At 40.9% G+C, this 22267-nt stretch overlaps 3 protein-coding genes across 6 annotated transcripts in view; 1 reads left to right on the top strand and 2 right to left on the bottom strand.

Moving 5' to 3' along the window:
- The window catches only part of MAMLD1 (mastermind like domain containing 1), a 251549-nt gene extending 243296 nt beyond the window's left edge, over positions 1 to 8253 (bottom strand). For both annotated transcript variants that reach the window (XR_008433462.1, XR_008433461.1), the window contains exons 1-2: positions 8165 to 8253; positions 7255 to 7358 (exon numbers count right to left, since the gene is read on the bottom strand). The gene's annotated coding sequence lies outside the window, so the exon portion shown is untranslated. The remainder of the gene's footprint in view (positions 1 to 7254; positions 7359 to 8164) is intronic.
- Positions 8158 to 11954, top strand: LOC128795272 (protein EOLA1-like). 3 transcript variants are annotated; one of them, XM_053955917.1, is made up of 3 exons: positions 8158 to 8174; positions 9066 to 9349; positions 10412 to 11954. In XM_053955917.1, exons 2-3 carry the CDS (start codon positions 9097 to 9099, stop codon positions 10627 to 10629), a joined length of 471 nt encoding a protein of 156 aa, XP_053811892.1. In that variant the 5' UTR covers positions 8158 to 8174; positions 9066 to 9096; the 3' UTR covers positions 10630 to 11954. The 3 variants fall into 3 exon arrangements, with proteins under 3 accessions (XP_053811892.1, XP_053811891.1, XP_053811890.1); XM_053955916.1 differs by lacking the exon at positions 8158 to 8174 and adding an exon at positions 8507 to 8582; XM_053955915.1 differs by lacking the exon at positions 8158 to 8174 and adding an exon at positions 8618 to 8708.
- A 399-nt stretch (positions 11955 to 12353) lies between these two features.
- On the bottom strand, positions 12354 to 21785 carry TMEM185A (transmembrane protein 185A). The gene is made up of 7 exons (XM_053955914.1): positions 21631 to 21785; positions 19173 to 19349; positions 18198 to 18405; positions 15437 to 15520; positions 14392 to 14568; positions 13931 to 14054; positions 12354 to 13430 (listed from the first exon to the last, which is right to left on the bottom strand). The coding sequence occupies exons 1-7, from the start codon at positions 21666 to 21668 to the stop codon at positions 13186 to 13188; spliced, it is 1053 nt and encodes a 350-aa protein (XP_053811889.1). The 5' UTR covers positions 21669 to 21785; the 3' UTR covers positions 12354 to 13185.
- Positions 21786 to 22267: the final 482 nt, after the last annotated feature.

Here is a 22267-nt window from a genome sequence, read left to right as displayed (position 1 = left end):
CAAATTCAGGGCTCATTATTAACAAGCTGAAGATTACTAATTAATGATTTTACTTACAAAGAGTAATGTTTAAAAGCAAACAGCTACATTCATAATTAACAGGCATAAAAAGTATATGGATGAATCAATCATTTGTTGCTCTTACATATTGGCTAAAAATTGATGTGTTGCGAAATTACAGTTTGGAGTAGGGAAGCATCTACTCTGTGAAAAAACCTCAGTATTCATCAGCTATTTGTTTATTCTCTTGTTTCTGAAGCTGCAGAGAAAACTGCTACCTGTCTGTGGTAACTAGCCATTAAAAACAAAAGGAAAACCCAAATTAGCTAAAGTAACTGCTATCTTACTAAAATGGAAGCAGGCAATAACAAATTAAATAAACCAGAACTGCAGCAACAAGTTCCTTCAGATGTCCAGTTTCTTTAGGCAGAACACACAGTGTATGGATGATGATGTTTCTGGTAGCTTGTGATGTACTGTACAAGCATTTTAAACAGTGATACAATATGCCATAGACAATAAATTAGTAAATAGTGTAGTGGCTTCACAGTCCTGCTCTTTCTTATCAACATGATTTCATAGTTCCTGAGGTTAAAAACTGTCATGACTTCAGATTTTAAGCACTCAGCACAGAAATAATTTATATGTGGGAATCTAAAGTTGCAAGACTTCATTACACTGCACTTGCCCTGTGCCATTTTCACAGGCAGTAACAACACTGGAGGCTCTACCGTCTTCAGCACTGCCAAAATTGATACGTCAGACTTCAAGAAAGTTTAAATATTTATATCCAGAACTGTTATTTTCAGGCTTTGCACAGATTTAACAGCATTTCGTTTTAACTCTAGTAATTTCTGTGCTCACTTTAAATTTGTACATCAGATGTTTAAATGGCACAGAGGATTATTATGACATATTTACTTATATAGATCCATCCCTCATGTATGCTCATGTTAACAAGAAAGTAAAGACACTTCCAGAGGAGGTAACACCTTCTGACCAGACTCATGGCAGGAGACTTGTTGATTCTGAGTTCTGTGTATGACCAACTTACTAATTTCACAAACTTATATCTGCATTCTCATCAATGAACATATAAATTAAAAATGTTCAATTTTTCATAGGCTAAACTTATGTAATCATGTTTTAAAATGTCAGCCTTTCTTCAAACATTTGCAAGTCAAAGTACTTTAGAACACTATACTATCAATTGTTTGTTGTTATACAGAGGCAAAACTACAGAACTGTTAGCAAACCCCCCCAAAGTGATAACAACACAAACAAAAACATCACAGTCACAGAGTGGCTGGGGTTGGAAGGGGGTCCAACCTCTCTGCTAAAGCAGGGTCACCCAGAGCAGGTTGAGCAGGGTCACATCCAGACAGGTTTTGAGTATCTCTAGAGAATGAAACTCCACAACCTCTCTGGGCAGTCTGTTCCAGTGCTCAGCCACCCTCACAGTGCAGCACAATAGCAAAGAACACAATTCATACAGAATTGAAAAGGGAACACGTGCAGATTACTCACAAAATTTAAATCTGAGTATAAATATGAACTTAGTCCTACAAAATACCAAAGCTAATAAACTAAGGTTTAAAAAAACCTCAGACTCACAAGAAATATGAACTTTAAGAAACTACTGAATAATGTAACAACGTGAAAAAATAAAAGTGGTAAAATAAAGGAAGCAGAGATACTGAACTTATTAGCACTGCAGCATTTGAGTTTACATTTTATAATTACAAACTAACTTCACAGGGCACTACCAACCCTACATTTCCGGACATGCTCAAGTTGGCACCAAAGCTTGAATTCTCTATTAGAAAAGACTACTTCGGTGATCCCATTCCAGATTTATCACTCTGGCCACACTGTCCAGACTCCCTCTTTCTTTGCAAATAGCCTGTAGGACTGGGCAGTGGATATTATGTTGCCTTTCAACTAAGCTTCTACCCTCAATAAAACACTGAAGATTCACAACACCTCTTTATCCAGAACATTCTGCTACTGTTTCGCTGTCAGATATGCCAGAGACATAAGGTTCCTTCCCCAACAAAACTAACTTTTCTCTTTTTCCCTTGTGATGAAATGGCTACTGGCCTCTACTCCAAAGAGTGAAGAATATCCTTTCTTCACTCTGAGTATGAAGGTAACACATTCACTGAATGATCACACAGTGTAGTAGTCCCATGACATTATGTGTTTTTTCAGGCCATTAGAATAAATTCTTTTTCCTTGATCTTAGCATGCTTGAGGAGCAGGACTTCCAGATACCACAGGTGTTTGAACTTCTGGGGTAATGAAACAATGCAGGAGCTGCAGAAGAGTTTTAGTGCTGGTACTATGGCAGGACTAGAACAGGAGCTGGGAGTAGGAAAATAAATTACATCTAAATGAAGCACATACTAACATGAAACTTAGTACAGACAGTTCTTGGTTACCCAAATATACAGCCTATTGCAATGCACAAGGTGTAGTGTTTTCCCTCCCTTTAATGCAAGGAAACTCAGTTATCAACATGAGATATTTTCAGGTTGATTTTTCAAGTAAATTACAGCGCGGGCTACTAAAATAACTTGTTGTCCCCGTTCTAAAGGTGGCTGTTTCTGCCCCAGAACGGGAGCAGCGCTGTCTCCGGGGAGCGGCCCAGGGCAGGAGCCGAGCCTGGCCCGGCCCTGGCGGGACCAGCCCCGCCGCAGCCGGGACCTTTCCCTGGCTCCGGGCGCCACCCAGGGACAGCGGCACGGCGAGCCACCAAAACCCCGGGCACAGCTCGTCCGACACAAGAAAGCAAGAAAATATGTTAAACTTCGAAGAGGGGAAAAAAAAAATTCATTTAAGAGTTGTATGTCGAGCTCTCGTTTTGTGATGCAAGGTATTTTATAGAGTTTACCTACAACTAGGGGATATAAACCCTCAATTCAAAACTATGTTTGGATTTTGGACAAAATCAACCTATATATTATTTTCAATGTATTTCTGCTTGTTGATGTATTAGAAATGAGATTCATCTGACATGTTTATTAGTGATTAAAACACAATATGGAGTACCCCAGTGTACATTTAGATTAATGCTGTAGGAATAACTGATAGCAGACTGCTTTCTCTTTGCAAGTGTACCTAAAGAAAGGGAGCCCTTCATATAAGTAGGTACATGTGATGAATATAGACTGCATTTGCTAATGGGGACAATAAGGAAGTGGAAATCCAAACACCTGACAACTAAGAAGGCAATTAAGTCTGATATATGTATATAAAAAACATCCTGAAAACAAAGAAATAAAAGAATACAGAGAAAATATGAGATAGTTTACTTCAAAATATGATATAAAATTCAACATATATAAAACAAATAATCACAAACAGATAGAATGGTTATTACTGCAGTGAAACTCACAAAACTCATTCAGTAATAGACATAAGAGCTTATTAGGAAGAGCAAGTCAGAAGGTAACTATTTTTAAATCTTATGTAGAATGCAAAAAAACAGTTTTAATCATCACAAGTCAAACTAATCAGTCGTATATTTGACTTTTATACATTTTTCTTATCATCACAGTCATAAACATGCACAGCAACTGAGATTATCTGTATGCTTGTGTTTTGTAAGATTCCCCTTTATTGCAAATATTTTTAGACAGCAAGAACAGAAAAACAACCTGTATCAGCTAGAAGCAACATCTTCACTGAATTCTTTAATAATTTTCTTCCCAGTAATATAACAAATCATTTATTGGTACCTGCTCTAAGACAGACTATACAGACACTAATATTCCACATCAACCAAACAAAAATTATCTCAGAAGCCCTCAAACCACCAGTGAAAAAAACCTTCCCACCAAAAAGACAAGAAGAAGCAGAACTAAACTGACCCCTGATGAGGAAGCACTTCTGTCAGGGAAGATCGCTCAGAGAAGATAATTCAGAGGAAAACTGCATTTTCCATTTCAATTAGTGTTTTATCAATAGTCAAAAAGTAATGTTTTAGTCATAAAAGAACACATAGGAAAATGCAATTGCTTCTGCACACAAATTCTTTTTCTTACAGATCTTGTCAGGAGTATCTTTTGTGGTTAATTCAAAATGGTGAGGCAATTCATTTTCTCTTCTTTAAGTGTCTCCTGATTAGATGAAACGAAAAGGTACTTAGACAAACACAGTAGAATTTGTGGAAGAACTCCCAAGAATTTTAACTGTCATATAAAGTAGATTTTACAAAGGAAACAAAGGAAGTCATTAATAGTTTAGTAGTGCAAACATTCTATTACTTATCTATTAGAAATAGCTCTTTATGATTTTTTAAAACTTGCAGTAACACCTTGCATCTGAAAACAGATTAAACCCCCAAATAATTATAAACCTAGACAGACAGCATCAATTAGAGAATTAAAGATACCTACTCCCTTTATAGCAGGAGTGCAAATTAATTTAAAAAAAGTTTTCAGCATTTCAGAGGGCATGAACCCTGGTTGAAGGCTTATGGCCATAAAAAGGTGTTGATCAGTCTTATCTTTTAAAATGTTTTATGCAGCCACATACAGCAGAGTTGCCTGTGGATTGGACATAATAATCAGCAGGGGAAGGAGAGCTCATTACTACAAGCTCTCCTTCCCCTGCAGATTACCTCAGCATGAAGCCACGTATCTCAATCAAAAAAGATTGCTATGGAGAGCTACACAAGATGTTTCTAAATCAGCTAGCTTCAGGCTCAGCCTATAGCTGCAACCTTCTTTTAACCTTCAGAAAAGCAGAAGAACCAGGATGGTCTCTAAACATTAGCCATCTATAAGTTTAGAAATAAATCACTTAGCAGATGAAAGTCACCAGCAGACCTGGCTGTCTCATGCTCACACAACTGATGGCCAGTGCAAACAGATGGAAAATTCAGCAGCAAGATCTAATGGAAAAGGGACAAGGCAGGACATTGCACGTGTGGGGGACAGTAGGGGTCTAGGGGTGTCTAGCACATTGTAGAGTACTGAAAAGAATACTTAATGCTTTGGCCTGTTGTATATACTGTTGTATATAATATACTGTAATATTTAAAATATTTCTCAGACACAAAGAAAACTTTGCTCTAAGTCACCAACAATCTATGACTATTATAATGCCCATATTTTTGACAAGGCTAGTGATGTCACTGATGTGTTACAAACCAGAAATATGCTCTGCTTGCAGAGTGCGGGGGACAAGGTGTGTGTAAATAAATAAGAGAAAACACAGTGTTGCAACAAATCTGGTAATAAAGAGAATCATCTAAAGAAACTGGAGATATGTCTGCTGAACCAAGCTTAAGACAGTCATAATTTCTCATAATAACAAAGAAATACAAAACAGCATGGCAAAATATAAGTATTATTTTAACTAGAATGTTAGAAGCAGAGACTGACCAAAATTAAGGCAAAGGGGGCAAAATGTAGAAAGCTGGTAGAAGTCCTTATGATGGAATTACTGCCAAAAGAATACAGCTGCAGCATCACATTTCACATTGTTTGATGTTCTAAACTGCAGTGTGTGTTCAAATGTCAACACAGTACAGATTCTCATGCATGTCAACTATTAAAATAGTGACCATTCAATTCAAATAATTGTATTGAATTGTATTTCATGCGTTATTAACAGCTGAAATTTCAGTTTTGACCCCCAGCTTCCTGGAACATACTGCACCACATCAGTCCCCACTTTGGAAATGAACTGTAGCTGATCAAGTCCCTTGACCTGATTTTGACACAAGATATCCCAGCCCGTACTGCTGTGTTCTGAACCCTGTAAAATCAGCTACTAAGTGACTGTGACAAGGAACACAGCAATGCTTGCCTATCTAGATGAGATCAGACCTGAGTCCTTGTAAATGATGTACCATGCATTGTTTTAGCTCCACAGAAAACAGTAAGACATTCTGTAATGGGAGTTATGTAGTTTTTGTTCTATCAAAATTAAATTTAGGGACACCCTAAGAAAAGCTAATATAGAGGCATTGACATGAAGTAGAGGTTATGGAAGCACAGACACATGCGGCAGAATTTCCTGTTGGTGGGATTGTATGTGAGGTACTGCACCAAGAGGAGATAATCTGGGATTGGTGTTAGTATGTGAAAGCCACAGTGACCAGAAAACAATAAAGTGCATCTAAGATGCCAAGAATAAGCTGATCATCTGCTAAGATCAGAATGAATTTTCTTTTTCATATTCACTTTGTACATTATCTTTGAATGTACACTTTCAATCATTATCTTCAATCCTGAGAAAACCTACTAAGAGTCCCTTTACCACTCTTCACACAAAAGGCTGAACAATACACAAGGACTGCTAATTACAGAGCCTTATTGACATGCTGCTAGAAATTGTTAAGACTTCTGGTGAGTGTTCCAATATATAGGACAAGGTTTCTACAAACCAAGTAACACTGTTTTGTGAGAGGAGATTTTCAACATATTAATTCACCTTTGGTAGCAGCACACATATCCTCTGCTATTTATATTTTATTTAAAGCTGTTATACTTGAGATTTTAAGTACCCTGGAGATTTTTCCTTAGATTGAGGAAAAAAAAATCTATTTTATTTATGTGATGAAACACATGATACAAAATCATGCCATAAGGTCCATGAACAAAAACAAAGCTGCTTACATAACATGAAAACACTCTGAAATAACTCCCACATAAAATACAATTATACAGTGGAAAAATACCAAAAGCAAATACCAAAACCCCCATGAAAGCTCATTACTCACTTGCAACTTTAAAGAGATTCAACAGGTTTCTGTACTAACTGTGCACATCTAGTAAGATGGAAAGAGCTTAAAGCAAAAAAACATTTAAAGTAATAACCCTCTAAAAACTACAATGAACTTAAGTTCACATCATCTATTAATTTCTCTTCTTATTAGGATCTTATATAGAGAACAGGAATGCATCCATCTGGAACATTTCAAACAAGATACTGGAAATATCCACAGGGAAAACAGGATAATGAAGCAGAAATTGCAGAAAGTGGTAATAAGTAAAACTAAGTCTCAACAGTTAAATTCTATCAGCCATAAAATACTTCAAAATACACAATATTCACTGAAGGTATATTTAAAGTATATGCCAAAACTGGCTCATAAGAGTTATGTGAAGGGCTTATCATTAGAAAATAATCACTTAACCCTGCAGTTACAGAATACTAAAGTTACTTGTAAGGTTTTACCAATAAATATCCATTATTCACAAAGTCAGAGACCTGAACAAAAAAACCCATCATTAGTCTTACCTTTTGCTATATAAAGTTCCTCTGCCCTTCTAAGCATAGGATCCGCCCATCTCTCTCTCAGTGTAATTCCAGCAGATCACTTTACTCTTTCCACTTGTGAGTTCCTGGAATTGTTAAAGTAACTTTGAGATTTCTCATGGTTAAGAAATGTGGTTCAACAGAGAAAAAGACAAAAGAAAGGTCATCATTACTTTTCTCCTTTACAAATACTACCATTTTTTCTTTTCCTTCTCTAACACTTTTCTTTTTCCACCTGACTGTCTCTCCTAACTCACTCCTTTTGGTCAACATTCTCTCCTCCCCTTCTTTCTCTCAAATGCTGCGTGCATGGCAAAGCTCCCCAAATACTCGTATTTACCGTCCTCAGCTGAAAGCTATGGCTTTACAGGAGAGATAAATCTCCTGTGATTTTTATTTGGACAGAAACACATCTGCAATTTTTTATCTTCTATCTGTATCTATCTATCTTCTATTTTTATCTATCTATCTGTACCTGCAGAAATTCAGGCAGGACTCAACAACTTGCTGCACCAGTAGCCATTTTTAGTATCACTGTCTGCCTTAATGAGGTCACTTTGATTTGTATACCTTGGAAATTACCATGTACAAACACGTATTTACTGACATAAAATATACACGTATTCACTGACATAAAATATAGGCTGCCCGTTAAAACCGAACATAGCATAACTATACATCTATTCTAACCCTCTCCTTTTCCAAATTGTCTTTTCCTGTAAGGTCTCTGAATTTTACTGTGCTTACTAGGCCCCCACACGTTGCTCCCTGTTGCCAGGGTTCACAGTGGGACCAGCACACACAAAACGTATTGTCAAACAGTAACTGCGTTGTTCAAAACGCCTGTATTAAAAGGGCAAAGTCTTGATGCAAAACACGCCATTTAACGCACCAGGATACGGGTAAGACTGTCCTCAGAGAGTAGGGCTGCATGAGAGCACTTTGTGAAATTCAGTCCCAAGCAAACTAGTGGCCAGAGAAAGCAAGGAGGTGTGAGCCACTGCATTTTCATGTGCTGAAGTATTTCGGTTGTGAGCAGAGGCGCGAGGGGCCCGCACCGCGCGGCTGCAGAGCCGGACAGGTACCCGCGGTGCCGCGGACACGGCGCTCCCGGGCTACGAGGCACCAAGCGCATCGCCCGAGCCTGGCAGCGCCGCACCGGACACCCCCCGGGCAGGGCACACGCAGCTCCCGCCTCCCCTCAGCACCCACCGCCGGGCCCTCGCCACTCCGGATCGCCGAGGACCAGGCCATAACCCCATCCCTCCTCCCGGGACAGCCGAGAAGCCGCCGGAACGGCGCTCCTTTCAGTACGGCCGGCCCCGCGCCCCCGGACGCAGGGCCGCCGCCTTTCGGCCCGCCCCGCCCCGCTCCGCTCCCGGCACCCACCGTGCGGGCGGGCCGGCGGAGCGGAGGGCGCGGAGCCGGTGGCGCAGGTAGGCGGCGGCCCCGGGGCCTCCATGGCCGCGCGGCGGCGGAGCGCGCCCCGCGGGAGCCACCGCAGGGGGACCGGGCCGGGCGGGGCCGGGCCGGGCCGCGGGGGAAGCGCCTGCGGCCGTGAGGTGACGGCCGGGACCGGGACCGGGGCCGTGCCCGGCCGCGGGGGCGGCTGTTCGGGCGGCGCGGCCCGAGCCCGGAGCGCGGCGCGGGCAGAGCGGGGCCCGCGGGGGCGGACCCGCCCCGGGGAGGCCGCGCAGCTCTCTCCGCGCAGCTCCGCGGCTCCAGAGCCGTGAGCGTGTTACGGGCATCGGCCGCTTCTGTAGACTCATCCCCGGGCGTCTGTGTGTTTACAGGAAATAAACGGCCTCTAATGCGAGAAGCACGATGAAATTCGGTTGCCTTTCCTTCCGACAGCCCTACGCAGGGTTGCTTCTAAACCAAGTCAAAACGCTAGAGACTCGCTGGCGTCCTTTGCTAGCAGGGTACAAGAACTGCACCATTGCTATTCATATAGCTGTTAAGGACTGGGAAGATGAAACATGGAGAGAAATTCTTCTGAATAGGCTCGGCATGACTCCGAAACAACTGCAAGATTTGTTGGATGAAGGGGAAAAATTTGGCAGAGGAGTTATTGCAGGTAAGCGTCCTTGGGTTATATTTTCTAAGCAAACTTTCAATCCCTTAACAGTCACTCAAATACACATCTACTTTATGTGTTTGTGGTCACTGTGATATTTCTTTAACTCTTTGAAGGAGTGGAGCATAAGTTGAGATTGAGGGGGTTTATATCAATTCCTGTATGTTTCAGCATAATACATGTCAATTTCACGCTTTTTGCATTTTGAGCTTAGGAACTGTTGCTGAAACCATTTTGCAGTACTCATGGTCAAGCAAATTCATGATGTTGCAGCACTGTGTATGCCATTTTAAAGTATACATAAATAATTACATAAATAAATCCTATTTCAGTTTTACAAGCCCCCTCTGTCACTTTTTTGTATTTGGGTAGTGAAGAAGTTTGTTTCTGTAACACAGTGAAGAGGCAATGATATTTCACTGCATAACTTGCAGATGTTGTGCACTGTACACTTAAAAAGTTTAGTGCTCATTTTGTACTATTTTGTTGTATTTTTTTACACCATCTTTCATTGTCATTTGAATACTTTTAGCTATTCCTGCAAAAAAAAATCTATCACATACACTGAACTTTGTGGTTCTGCAGTGCTGAAAACTGTAGGTCTACATAATATGTAGATTTGCAGCCTTAACATAAATTGTATGCTTAATTGTGTAGGTAGGAATTTCAAAATAGTTTAATGATTTAAAAACGTTAGTAGCATAGTGGCTTGAGAGGAGCAGAGAGAGTTTTATGCTTTACTGAAGCTGGTCCAAGTCCAAATGTAGCTCAGGAGTTTTGGTAGCAGCTGTGCCTTAGATGCAGGCTGCTTTTCACAGAATTCGGCAGCAGTGGGTAGTGGTGATTTTAACTGTGCCCTCCTCCTTTTCTTCACCTACCTGAGTTGAGTCACATGGACTTTTGCAGCAAACAACACAGGTGGGAGGTGTACCTCTCTCTAACTCTGCCTTTTTGGTAACAAACTGGCTGTTCTCTGTGTCCTCAGGGAGGGCTACTTGTGGAAAACCTTCCTCTAGCAGATCAAACTGGCAATTAATTTTGTATTTTAATTGTCATATACAGGATTAATTGATGTTGGAGAGACATCACTATATCCAGAAAACCTGCCTCCTGAAGAGATTCTGGAGCTGGAAAACAAAGCTGTCCTCAGTAATCTAGAACAGAAATACTTGACTGTTGTTTCAAATCCCAGATGGCTCCTGGAACCAATTCCTGCCAGAGGGAGAACTGGGGTATGGCAGGTGGACATCCCTGAAGAACTGATCCCTTCAGAATTTTAGGTGTTGCCCTTTACTATTATTTTTCGTGCCTAAATGCAGACTTGTATTTAAGATGCTGAGTTGTGAATTACATCAGCATCTTGTTTAGGATTCTATTCCAAAACTATTTGAAATGGCAAATTTGAAGAACTGCTTTTTTGAGACAAAACAAACAAGATGTGTCTTTATGGCATTAAATTGTTTTTCTAGATTTTTCCTGTATAAACAACTAAGTAAGTGCCATTTTTAAATGTACAGTTATGTATTGTGTGCCAATTTAAATGTAAATTAAAATTATTTTTTGATAGCTGCATCTCTGATTATAGGAAAATGGTGCTTAAAAGCAGGTTGCCACAATTTATAGGACATCTGTCCCAGACCACTCCTTGTCCTGCCTTAAGGATAGATTCTTTTCATTCACATTTCAGGCACACAAGATGTGCATATGATGAATACAGCTCTGTGACCTGACAGACATTGCAGAAAGTCCATTTTGAGAAGGTGCTTGTACAAAATGAAATTGAGCAAGTATTACATTTTTTCCTCTCTTATTTAAGATGAAAAATACTAGTTATCTTTCAAAATATAATACCGAATTCAAAACAAGTGTGAAAAATTACAAATAATAGCCACTAAGCTTTGGCACTCTCAAGAGTTTTTCAAAATTCACACCCTACATTACAGTGAAAATCCTTTTGCTTTTCTGGAGCAAGGCCACACCTAGGCATGGCTCTAAGAACAAGACAAGTGGCAGAGCCTTTGTATTCAGACACTTCACTGGAGGACTTAGGAACCTGTTCCCTTGGACTACAGCACTTCTGTCAGAGCTGTGGCCCAGGGCCAATGCCTGCAGCTCCACTGTCTGAACCACACAGTGGAACTGAGCCATGACCTGGACACAGAGCGAGCAGCACAGCTGCAGGGGTGGGAAGTGACTGCAGGGCAGGGCTGGGTCAAGTTCCCTGAGCAGTTCCCTGGCCCCAGCCAGGCCCTGCTGTGCCTTGGCTGAAGGGAAGGTGCAGAGGCTGGAGCTCCTCCGTGTCTGAGCAGCAGCAGATAGAGCTGTACGGGCACCACTGCCTCAAGGACCTGCCTTAGCACTGTGCTAGGCAGCTGAGGCCGTCCCCAGTGCAGAGCTGTGCCTGTTGTCCCTTGCCCCTGCTGTGCGTGGACTGCTCACCTCCTGGGACCTGGTTTCTCGTTCAAGCTTGGTGTCTGGTTTTCTTTTCCATGGTGGTGTGCAGGCAAATGGATGTCCGGTAACAATGCCGCTGATGTTTGATTTGTTGAATCAGTAATAAAGTATACATAAATAATATATAAAATAAAACTGCAACAAAATTTAACTTTGGGATGGGACAGTTCTGGGATGGGTTTCAGGCAGTAGCTGGTCCACAGGCAAGAAAGAGGAGCTTTGGAGCATCAGAAATGGAAGTACTGCATCCAAGTTTTTCAGGCGTACACCTTGAACACATGCAGAAATTTCCACAGACTCCCTGCTCTTCCTGCCATGCTAACACTAAAGAAATGAGACCCAAGGTATCTAACCTATCTAAACTGTGCGTTACCTGAACACAGAGAGCAGCTGCAAGGGTTTGGGAATATGAGACATCTGGTTTTATAAACTACAGGACTACACATTTCGTAGACTCCATTTCTCCAAAGCATCTGTAAGTCCAAGGCACACTGTCAAAGCAGGTCTTTCTTCGAAGAGACAAGAAAATGCTATGCCAACACCAACAAGATCCTATCTTGAAAAGTTTAATCATTTACACTGACCAACAGAAAGCTGGTAACAGAGACCAAGCTATGATATTTTTACCAGCTAACCAACAGCTGTGAAGCCTACCACAAACGTTTCTGGCATAGACCACCCAATGTGAGAAACAGGTTATTAAACAGCCAGTCTAATGGGAGAATGGTACATGCTGCTCGAGAAGAATCAAAATATGAAACTGGAAAAGCAACAAAACCAACATGTAATTCCCAAGCCAGCACAAAAGTTGAAATACTTACATGAATATTTACACAGCTAACTCAAATGCGTCATGTAAGTCACCATACATTCTACTTCCCCTCCCAAAAAAAGCTTTCCAGTGTTGCCTCACAAGTGCAACACTTGTGCCTCTGTGATGATTGCAGCTGAACAGAGGAAGAAGTAAAGAGGTACTATGCTAAGGCATCCCAAAGCATTTAAAAGAGACACAAAAACAAGTGTATATTTAGGACCTAAAAGACACCTGGAATAGCATAGGCATTTCATACAGGGTTTTTAAAAAAATACTTTTAGATAATACTTATACTGTACACAACAGGACTTTTAAACAATATATTACACTGCTAAAAATGTTCATATAAATACTATACAGGCAAGCGTGCAACCAACCTGTTGGGAAGGTTCACATATTAGACAACCACATTTCTGGAAAAGCACTCAGATTATCTTCAAGATTTCTGATTTGTGTAATCCAAGCCACTGATTCAGCAATATCTATTTTAAAGGAATTGGGACAAGGCATGAGATGAAATACATCTGTCTGCTGATGACCACTTCAAGTTTAATATGCTACTGTCATCTTAATCTGGCATATCAATGTTTAACTTGGGAGGTGGAATCACGTATTTTCCAGGACTCTGTGTAATGACCACTCCAGTCTTTTTTCGAAACATTGGTGCAATTTTTGGCGGTTCAGGCAGTGGTGTTTCTTCTGCCTCCTCATTATCTTCATGATGAAGATCGTAAGAGATATTTCCATATTCTCGCAGGAATGGGAAAATTTCAAGCAGGAACTGGCAAAAGTCTTTGCGAATTCCAAACCACCCTAAAAGAAACAAAATCATTTTACATTATTAACAGAATCAATGCTTAATTAAGTAGACAGACTATTTAAGGTCTCTTGATTGTTTGCATATAAATAAGATTTGTTAATGCTGCTTCTCAGTATTCCTTACACCTACCGTAACATTACAATTCAGGTTATATACACACAGACAGTCTGGACAAGCATTTGCACAGTTCCATGTCTGCACATGCAGGCCTGTGTGTATATATATCTGCATGAATTACAGCTACACCACCCCAGCAAGAATCCGTTCATGTCACACATTACACAGTGTTGGGTCACATCAGTACAGAGAAGGAACACAAAAGACTTTGCACCTCAACCAAAGTAAACGGTGCCACAGGGGAGGACACTGTAAGCACTGAAACCTTATTACAACTGCCTGAAAATAGTAGTAATAGAAAAGCCCTTTCTGAAAATACAAATCTTAATAAAATACATTGATTTTTAATCTGTTTCCAGGATTCTGAAATACTTACAGTGATTGCCTCCTTTTTGTCCAAATGTTGTTGCCATTAATGTTATCAGTGAAAGCCAGAGAGGAACAAATATGGGTATGAATGAAAAAGAATTATGCCCATCCAGTCTGTGTACTAGCAAGATCTAAATGGAAAAAAAAATTATACAATGTCAGTTTAATTGCAATACTAACTTTCAAACTGCTTAAAGCATAGGCTGATCTGAAATCATTAACTTCACACATCTGTGAGGAAAAAGTGGCCTTCACAGAAGCATGTAGTTACACTTCCAATGTGATGCAGATTTTACTCAAGAAACTTGAAAGGAACATAGAATTCTCATTTGTGTTTCATCTTTGCTGTTAATATTTTAGTCCAAAAACAAAGAGCAGCATTCTCATTTCAGTAGGTTCAAAAATCATCATTCATTACTTACTGAAAAAAAGAACAAGACACATCAAACTCATTATGGCTTTTTCTACCTCAAACGTGAGCAGTGGAACTACAATTGTCATCCAGCTGACAGCCATGGTTATATGGGTCCTCCTCTGCTCAGCGATCACGTCCATGGAGCGCAGGAACAGCACAGACCACACGATGTAATAGAGCACGACGAGGCACAGGAAGGACATCAAGATCCACAGTGGAACACAGACAACCTGAAAGAAAGACACATTTGATTTGTTTCAGTTGTGGGGTTTTTTTTAAATAAAGCAAGTCTACATATTAAGCCTAAACAAGAAAACTAAGTCTTTAACTAATGTCTAACAGAAGGGCATCAAACTCATGTCTGTTGTTTCGAACCATAATCAGTTCAGAGGTTCCTCAGCTTTCTAAACCCCATCAAGTTGAAACAATTTAAAATTAAGGTAACGTAGTTCAACTTAGGTAAGGCTTCTGTGACTTTGTGTGGGCTCAAACTGTACTTGAAACTGAATTTTAGCAAGTATTTTCACACTGGATACCTTACTTTAAGGAGTTTCAATCCTTTCTCAAGTTTTTTGACAATAGAAAGGACAGAAAGACTGTCAGTTTTATGGTAGTTTACAAAAACCCAGACACAGAAACAGCCCTTTTGTATTCTAAAGGCACTTGGGACAGGACATCTCAGCAGTTTTGACAGTGACTACTTGCACAGTAAGTGGATTTACATTCATGGTAACACAACAAATAGAAGTAGTTATTTACCAGACTGTATTTACCAATACATTCTCTAACTCACCAATCATTTTCATGGCTTGTTTAGTGTTCCCATTGGGAACTGTGAGTGAGGGTTTCTCTTTCAACTGCTGCTCAGAGATGAACTGCAGTTGATGACATATTCCTCTCCCTCAGAGGATGATGGACCCAAGGAACAGCCTCTGATTCCCATGACCACTGAATGAGATGCCAGACCTTCAGTGAAGGATTGCTAAGTGAGCAGAAATGGGATCATGGAGTGACCGTGTATTAACTGCTCCCTAGAATAAGTATCTTTATGAAATTCAACATTTAAACAAAGATAAGAAGAAAACACTGGTTACATACAAGCCATGGCCATCTGATGATGTCATCTAGTCTGAGTGCAATAAATATGAACTGTAGAATATTGACTGAACACAAGATTTCCAGCTAGAAAAAGAAAAAAACATTAGTTAACTCTTAGTATGATAAACTTACTTTCAGGATAACTAATGAATCTGTCAAAGCACTCCTCTGACCCCATTCTTATCACTGAAATATGAAAATTCATTTTCATTTGCATTTTTTATTACTAAACATCCCTAAATTTGTGTGGGTATGATCCCAACCAAAATGTAGAGTCTGCTGTTTTCAAGATCTTCCTGGTATTTAAAAAAAAAAAGGGCACTTAAGAGTGATTAGAGAAATAAGAAAAGCCAAACTAATCAGAAAGAAAAAAGCAAAGCATCAGGAAACAGCTGTACTTTTCATACAAGAAATACTGCTAGAATTAAATTAAGTAGTAAAAAGACCTTCAATTTAAAATTAACAAAATTAATCTTTTGGAATATTTCATAGTTTCACTAATGGGCAAAACTACCAACAGTCCAAATTAAAAGTCTAATTAAAATTAAAAGCTCTATCTAGGAAAGAAAAGAAATACATGGAGAATTGGGACATCCAAATTCAAATAATTTACTGTATAATTGAGAGATATTTTAAATGACACTGAAGACATAGGTTTTGTGGCAACAGAGAAAAGCAATACTTCTCATTAAAATGTTAGTGAAAGGTTTTCATGAGTTCTGCTTGCCACTATGAGAAACAGCCCTTCATTATACTTTGTTTTTTTTAAAAAAAGTCTTGTGTCTAGCTTGAATAAAATGAGACAATGAAACACCATCACATTTGGCAATATTCTATTTCCAAAGGTTATGGGCAGCCCTACAACTGGTAGGATTTTCAGAGACCACAGAATTATTATCTGAAAAGTCTAACTGAAGCTTTTGAATGCAAGCTAGAAACATTACTCATTTTTACAAAAAATATGCAGTTATGTAAGGCCTCTTTTAAATGTAATATTTATCTGAAGGCAGACACTACATACTACTTTTCACTAACACGATTGTGTAGACTATCATCTGGATAAATGCCTTTGAAAGTTACAGGTCAGGGAGACAAAACTCCAACAGGCAGCAGCCACTTGCCAGCTTTAGGGACCACACCAAAGTTTCCACTGTTCAACTATAAATTACTTTTAAAAAAAGTAGATTAAGTATAATTTTGTACCACTGGCTTTCTTAAAAGAATAAACCACCGACCCCGCCCCACCCCAAACTCAAGCATAAGACCAAGCAACCAGAAAGCTGCAAGAGCAAAGAGAGAGAGAAAAATATAAAAATAATAGGGTCAATTGCTGTAAATAGTTTATAGAATCAAGTTAACACATGAGATTTATATGGCAAGTGCACACATATTTGCAGTGGCTCACAACTTAATGAATTCAACATGCTTTAAATAAATAGTGCTTTACTGACTATAAAATAGTATAACACATAAAAGGAAGCCTTTTCTGAGCCCACCATGACACAGAGACAAAAACCCCAGCATGTACTTACTGATCACCTAGTCAGCTACAGAACAGGAATGAGCAGATAATGTATTTCAGATTAAATACTTATGAAAATAATAATAGATTAACAACTGCTTTGATTACTCATGTCAAAAACTGATGTCCTGGATTAAAGGCAGACCCCTCATGTTTCTAGCAAATGAAAGGGAAATATGAAATCTTAACAGAATGAAAAGAAGAGAAAGTAGAACAGCACTAGGTGAAGATGACTAAGAGTAAAAAACAAAATAATAAAAATGGATTGAGACAGCTGTTGCCTTTTATGGATTCCACTTTCTTCTGCCAGCACTTAGCAGCTGTGCAGTCATCTGTAAATCAATGGGCAATCAAGCATCATCCAGTAGATGACAAGCACTTCCACACAAATTTTACTTTTGGCGATGCTTAACTGATAATAAAACCCTGCAAAATAAATTTCTATTGGCAAATGTTTCAAAATGAACTTAGGATATCAGTTTACCAGCCATCATAACACTCACTTACCAAAAATGTTTCTCTCTAGTGAAAAACTCATCTTATGCTAATGTTAGAGAAATAGCCCCTTGAAATTAAAATACCTGAAAAAGCTGAGCCTCATCTAAAAACCAGATTTTTAATTGTCATGGGGTAGTTTGAGGACATAGCAAAATGAAAAACTCCTTTAAAAAATTCAGTATGAATTCTAAATTTATTGCAAAATGTCATAATTGTGGGAGCACCTTGAGAATCCTTCCAAGGTTCTTCCAAAACCAAAGGGAATTAGAGATAAGATAGAGGCAGAAAATAAAACCCTAATGTTACTGCCTATCGTTCACATTCCCAAATTAAAGATTAAACACACAGATTGTGATATTAAGATTTTCAGCCCTGATTATGTAGAGCTCTGGAAACTCAATTCTGCCTAGAGACAGTGCTTGCAATCAGTGCTTGGAATTTTTTCTGTTGTTTCCATGTAAGTGTCTGGTATTGATCTATACTGCAGAGTTCCTGGCGAGTTATTTTAACACAAAATAATAAAAAAGCAGGTTCAAAACCTGCTGCCATTTGGTAGTTGAAAAAAACTAGAAGATACTAGAAGAAGTTATTCCTGACCCTGAGTTCACTCCCATTTACAGATGAGTGCAATTAACTGGACTGATGTAGTTTTCTGTATTGTGCTCTCCTAAGAGACAGCGGCCCCAGAGCTGATCCCAAGCCCTGCACTGCCATGCAGTGGCACGTGAAGGGAAGCCTCACCTCCAGAGACCTGTCGTGTCGGAATCCCCACACACAAGCTGCAACTGAGACTGGAGACACAAAGAACAGTGGCATGAAGACCAGAAGCCAGAAATGGGTTCCTCTTTCAATCCTGTCACACACCAGGACTTCAAACATCAGCAGTAGGAGGTGGATGCCTACTGCAATTAACATAGCTTTGAACTCCACACAGGTTTCTCCTTCTGCTCTGAAAGAGGATAAAGAAGAATTTACTTGCCTGTAAGAAAGCATATTACCCTGCAAACATCCCAGAACATTTGCTTGAGCTTCAGATATTAACACTTGTTTTTAATAAACATACACATTATACTCATTAAACTCCACTGCTGATGACCTAATAGGATTTCTTTCCCATAAAGCTGCACGTTTGAAGAATTTTACTCAAAGGGTGCAGTGGGATATTTACAATTTGAAAAGTTTTTAAGGATTAAAAAATCTCTGGGCAGATAAAACAAGATTTATTTGCTAGTATATCAACAGTCAGCTATCATGCAGGCTGTTAGAAAATAAGCTAAATTTAAAATGATCTGTTTGATTTCTGCATCAGCATTCATTGAATCAACATCTTTTCCCCAGATTTCTTTATTTATCCAAGTCAGAGTACTGCAACACATATTTTCTGTTACTAAAATGCCAGCACACACAGAGCTTCTCCCTACACCACGAGACCCATTACAAGAAGGGGCAAACAAGACCTGAACCACACAAAAAGTGGCTGTATCAGGAGATCTGTGCACCAAGATTTTTCATTTAATATTCACCACAGACAGAAAAGACATTTATTGCACTTCATTTAAGGTCATTTTTCTTTTGGCCTAGGATCTTCAAATTCAGGTTCTACTCAAATTTCCAAAAAACTCAACACAGATGTATTTAAAGATGTGAAAGTTATTTTGTCCTAGACTGACAAGACACGACATTCTCTGTTTTGCCAAACAAACAGCATCAGCTTACCGATACTGTGGGTTTCGGGCCCATACTCCTGTTCCCACTGAGGCACCAACAATCACCATTAACTTCCACAGCCATATTGGAGCAAACACAGCCCAGTAACTCCACTGAATTTTGTCATCCAGACGTAGAGAGAGCAACACGGAGAAGAGCAGCAGGCAGGCATAAATAAGGAACTTGCTATTGAACAAACAAAGAAAACAACCCAGTCAGGAATCAAGGCAAGCAACTTCACATTAACTTTGTAGAGGAAACAAAATCACAGCTGAAATTTCACTGGGATGCTTCTAATAGCAAATGTGTCAAGCTTCTTTGCAAAGAATCAAATATTTCATCATAGATACAGCATATGTCATCTCTTTCACTTATAAAACCATTGCTTCAAGGAAACACAGCAAAAGCATTTTTGCATAACAATCTCAGTGAATGGAGTGAGTAAATAGTTCCCTTCCACAAGGATCCAGCCAGGAGCTCTATTTATTAGAGGCTCACAAGTATACCAGCTGTACATGTTTTTAAAAAATGTGTTCTGTCATACACATCAAATGAAGTAGCTTTTGATATTCAAAATTGAGTTACATAATTTATGACATTTTATCCACACCAAGTTATTATGAATTGTAATAGGGCCAACTTCAGATAATTTTTTTTTCTTAATATTGTGTTAAACAACTAGTATTATAGAAAAGAAAAACCCAACAGGTTAAATGTTTAGCAAAGTTACCTATTATACACTGAAGTTTCTCTCTGGAATATTGAGTGTGATGCTTACAAATTTAAAATAGCTACACTGATACAGCTTCTAACATAGTCAATTTATGAATGAATAAACATATCCGAATACTTGAGCAGTGGCACAGCAACTGCTTGCACCACCAAAAATCAGACAAAATAATTACGCAGTAGGCAATTTCCTCAAAAGACAGGAAGGGAAAAGTCTCCCACCCATCCACCAGAAGCTCCCAGACTGCTTTATAAAACACATAATTAGGTTTCAACACTGTTTCAGTGTTGCATTTTATGCATTTTAAAACACGGATAGCCTAGGGAACAGATTAATGCAGCAGCAGTGAGGAATACTACAATTTCTCCAACAGCATAACTGAAACTACCTACCTTCACTCACATCAAATAACAAAGCATTCATCAGGTCAGGACTGCTATGTTTGATATCAAGCTGTTTTGTCTCTACTCAGAACAAGTGTCTCATCTGCACCTTAATAATGAAGAGCAGATTTATTGTGTCAGCATCTCCCTGCGTGCTTCATGAAACTACCTCGGGATAGGATGATATAAACCGGTCACACCTCATAGCAACAAAGAGATGTCTCAGCTCCTCGGCTAGTCATCCTTTTTTGACATTCAATATTTGTGTACCTTATACGTTCCCTGGCTCCTCAATAAACACAGCAGTGAAATATCCCTGCTCCCCGGGTGTTCCAGGCACATCAAAACATAAAGACACCTGCAAAAGTGCAACACTTGGCTTGCTCATTCATCACTCGGCACCCAAACAAGCTGCAAGCATCGCTCCGCAGAAACAAAACTTTATAAGCTTCTAAGACTTCTGCTTTTACTTTTCCATTACTCCGACCACACATATTTCAATTGTTTATTTCAGCCTCTGTAACAATGCATTTCCTGGAGCTTTGGTTACCCCTTTGTTTGTCTAAACAACTGACTGAACACGGCTCGCTCTAACTGGCATCATGTAAGGACTCTTTCACGTGCAAGGCTCTTCCAGGACTCAGCTTTTCAAGCCACCTTGCACAACTTCCTTGCCGGCCCTTAGTCTGCGGTCTTAAAATATCTGGTAAAACCTGGTAAAATTTAACTCATTCTCTCAGTTTCTTTAAAAGTTACATGTCCGTACTTGCTTGGAGAGGCAGCAGAAGCCCGGGCTGTAGTGACGACCGCATTGTTAATTGCAAGGGAGGCCGAAGGAAGGGCTCGCCTCCCCGGAGCTCCCCGCGCAGCCCAGGCTTGCTCTCACCTGCGGACACGGAGCCGCCGCCGCACGGTCAGAGCCTGCGCTGGGGCGTGCGGAGCCAAAGCACCGCGGTGAAACATTCAAACACCAGAAAGAGCCTGGGAGTCATCTGAGAAAGTTACACAACAACAAAGCAGATGACTGGGAGCGCGGCTGGAAAGCAGATGTGGAGCGTTCGCCTTCCCAGCCCGGAGCGCGAACCAGCCGCGGGGAGCGCGCACCGACACGCGGGGCGCTGGGACGGCTGGGTTCGATGATCTCAGAGGTCTTTTCCAGCCTGGTTGATTCAGTGATTCTGGGCAGGAAAACCGTCCGGGAACGGCGTGTTCCAAACGCCGCCCGAGCTCGCGGTGCGGAAGGGCCACCCGAGGCCGCTCCGCTCCAAAGCTGAGGGGTCCCGCACCCAGCGCTGCTCCCGGCCGGGCCCCCGGGCTAACCCTGCCGGGCCGGCGCTGCCCGTGCCACACTCACCTGGGGTTGAAGTCCTGGAAGAAGCCGCGCAGGTTCATCGCGGCCCCTCTACCAGGCGCTCATGGCGCGGCCCCGCCACCGCTCCAGGGCCTGGCCTGCCCGGGCCTCGCCGCCGCCCCGCGCATGCGCGCGGCCTCTGCCGGGAACCGGGCCGGCCCAGCACTGCCGGGCTTCGCGAGCGGGCGCTGCGCATGCGCGCCGGGCAGGGCGCCGGCTCTGCCAGAGCAGAGGGGCAGAGCCGGGAGGGGCGGGTCCGGGGCGGGGCTAAGACAGTGGGCGGAGTTGTGGGCGGAGCCAAGGCGGGAGGGGCGGGGCGGTCCCTCCCCGGCGCTTCGGCGTCTCGGAAGAATTTTTTTTCCTCATTTCTGGCCCAAACCGGGTTCCTGCCGGTGCGAAGCCAGTCATGTGGGTCCTGGTGCTACATGGCCTCGTAAAAGTCCTTCTGCAGTTCTCTCGGAGCTCCTTAGGTACTGGAAGGTGCTCTAAGGTCTCCCTGGAGCCTCTCCTCCCCAGGCTGAGCAGGATTTGGGTGACAGTTTGAGAATCTCTGGGCAACTCTGGGACATTTCAGTGTCTCGGACAATTAAATCCTCGGGCATTTAGGGACATTCAGACAAAAAGTTTGTCATAATCCAGT

The sequence above is a fragment of the Vidua chalybeata genome, chromosome 14 (assembly GCF_026979565.1).
Source record: "Vidua chalybeata isolate OUT-0048 chromosome 14, bVidCha1 merged haplotype, whole genome shotgun sequence".
In the NCBI taxonomy this organism is placed as follows: domain Eukaryota; kingdom Metazoa; phylum Chordata; class Aves; order Passeriformes; family Viduidae; genus Vidua; species Vidua chalybeata.
The sequence above is the reverse complement of the archived record's forward strand: the minus strand, read 5'-3'. Positions and strand labels throughout refer to the sequence as shown.

What these genes read in the sequence shown, in the direction of transcription:
- LOC128795272 (XM_053955917.1), top strand. Translation starts at nt 9,097, where the DNA reads ATGAAATTCGGTTGCCTTTCCTTCCGACAGCCCTACGCAGGGTTGCTT. An exon ending in TGGCAGAGGAGTTATTGCAG is followed by an intron (nt 9,350 to 10,411) that starts GTAAGCGTCCTT and finishes TGTCATATACAG; the next exon opens with GATTAATTGATGTTGGAGAG.
- TMEM185A (XM_053955914.1), bottom strand. Translation starts at nt 21,668, where the DNA reads ATGAACCTGCGCGGCTTCTTCCAGGACTTCAACCCCAG. An exon ending in TCATCAGATGGCCATGGCTT is followed by an intron (nt 14,569 to 15,436) that starts GTATGTAACCAG and finishes TCTTTCTTTCAG; the next exon opens with GTTGTCTGTGTTCCACTGTG. An exon ending in ACAAAAAGGAGGCAATCACT is followed by an intron (nt 13,431 to 13,930) that starts GTAAGTATTTCA and finishes TGTTTCTTTTAG; the next exon opens with GGTGGTTTGGAATTCGCAAA.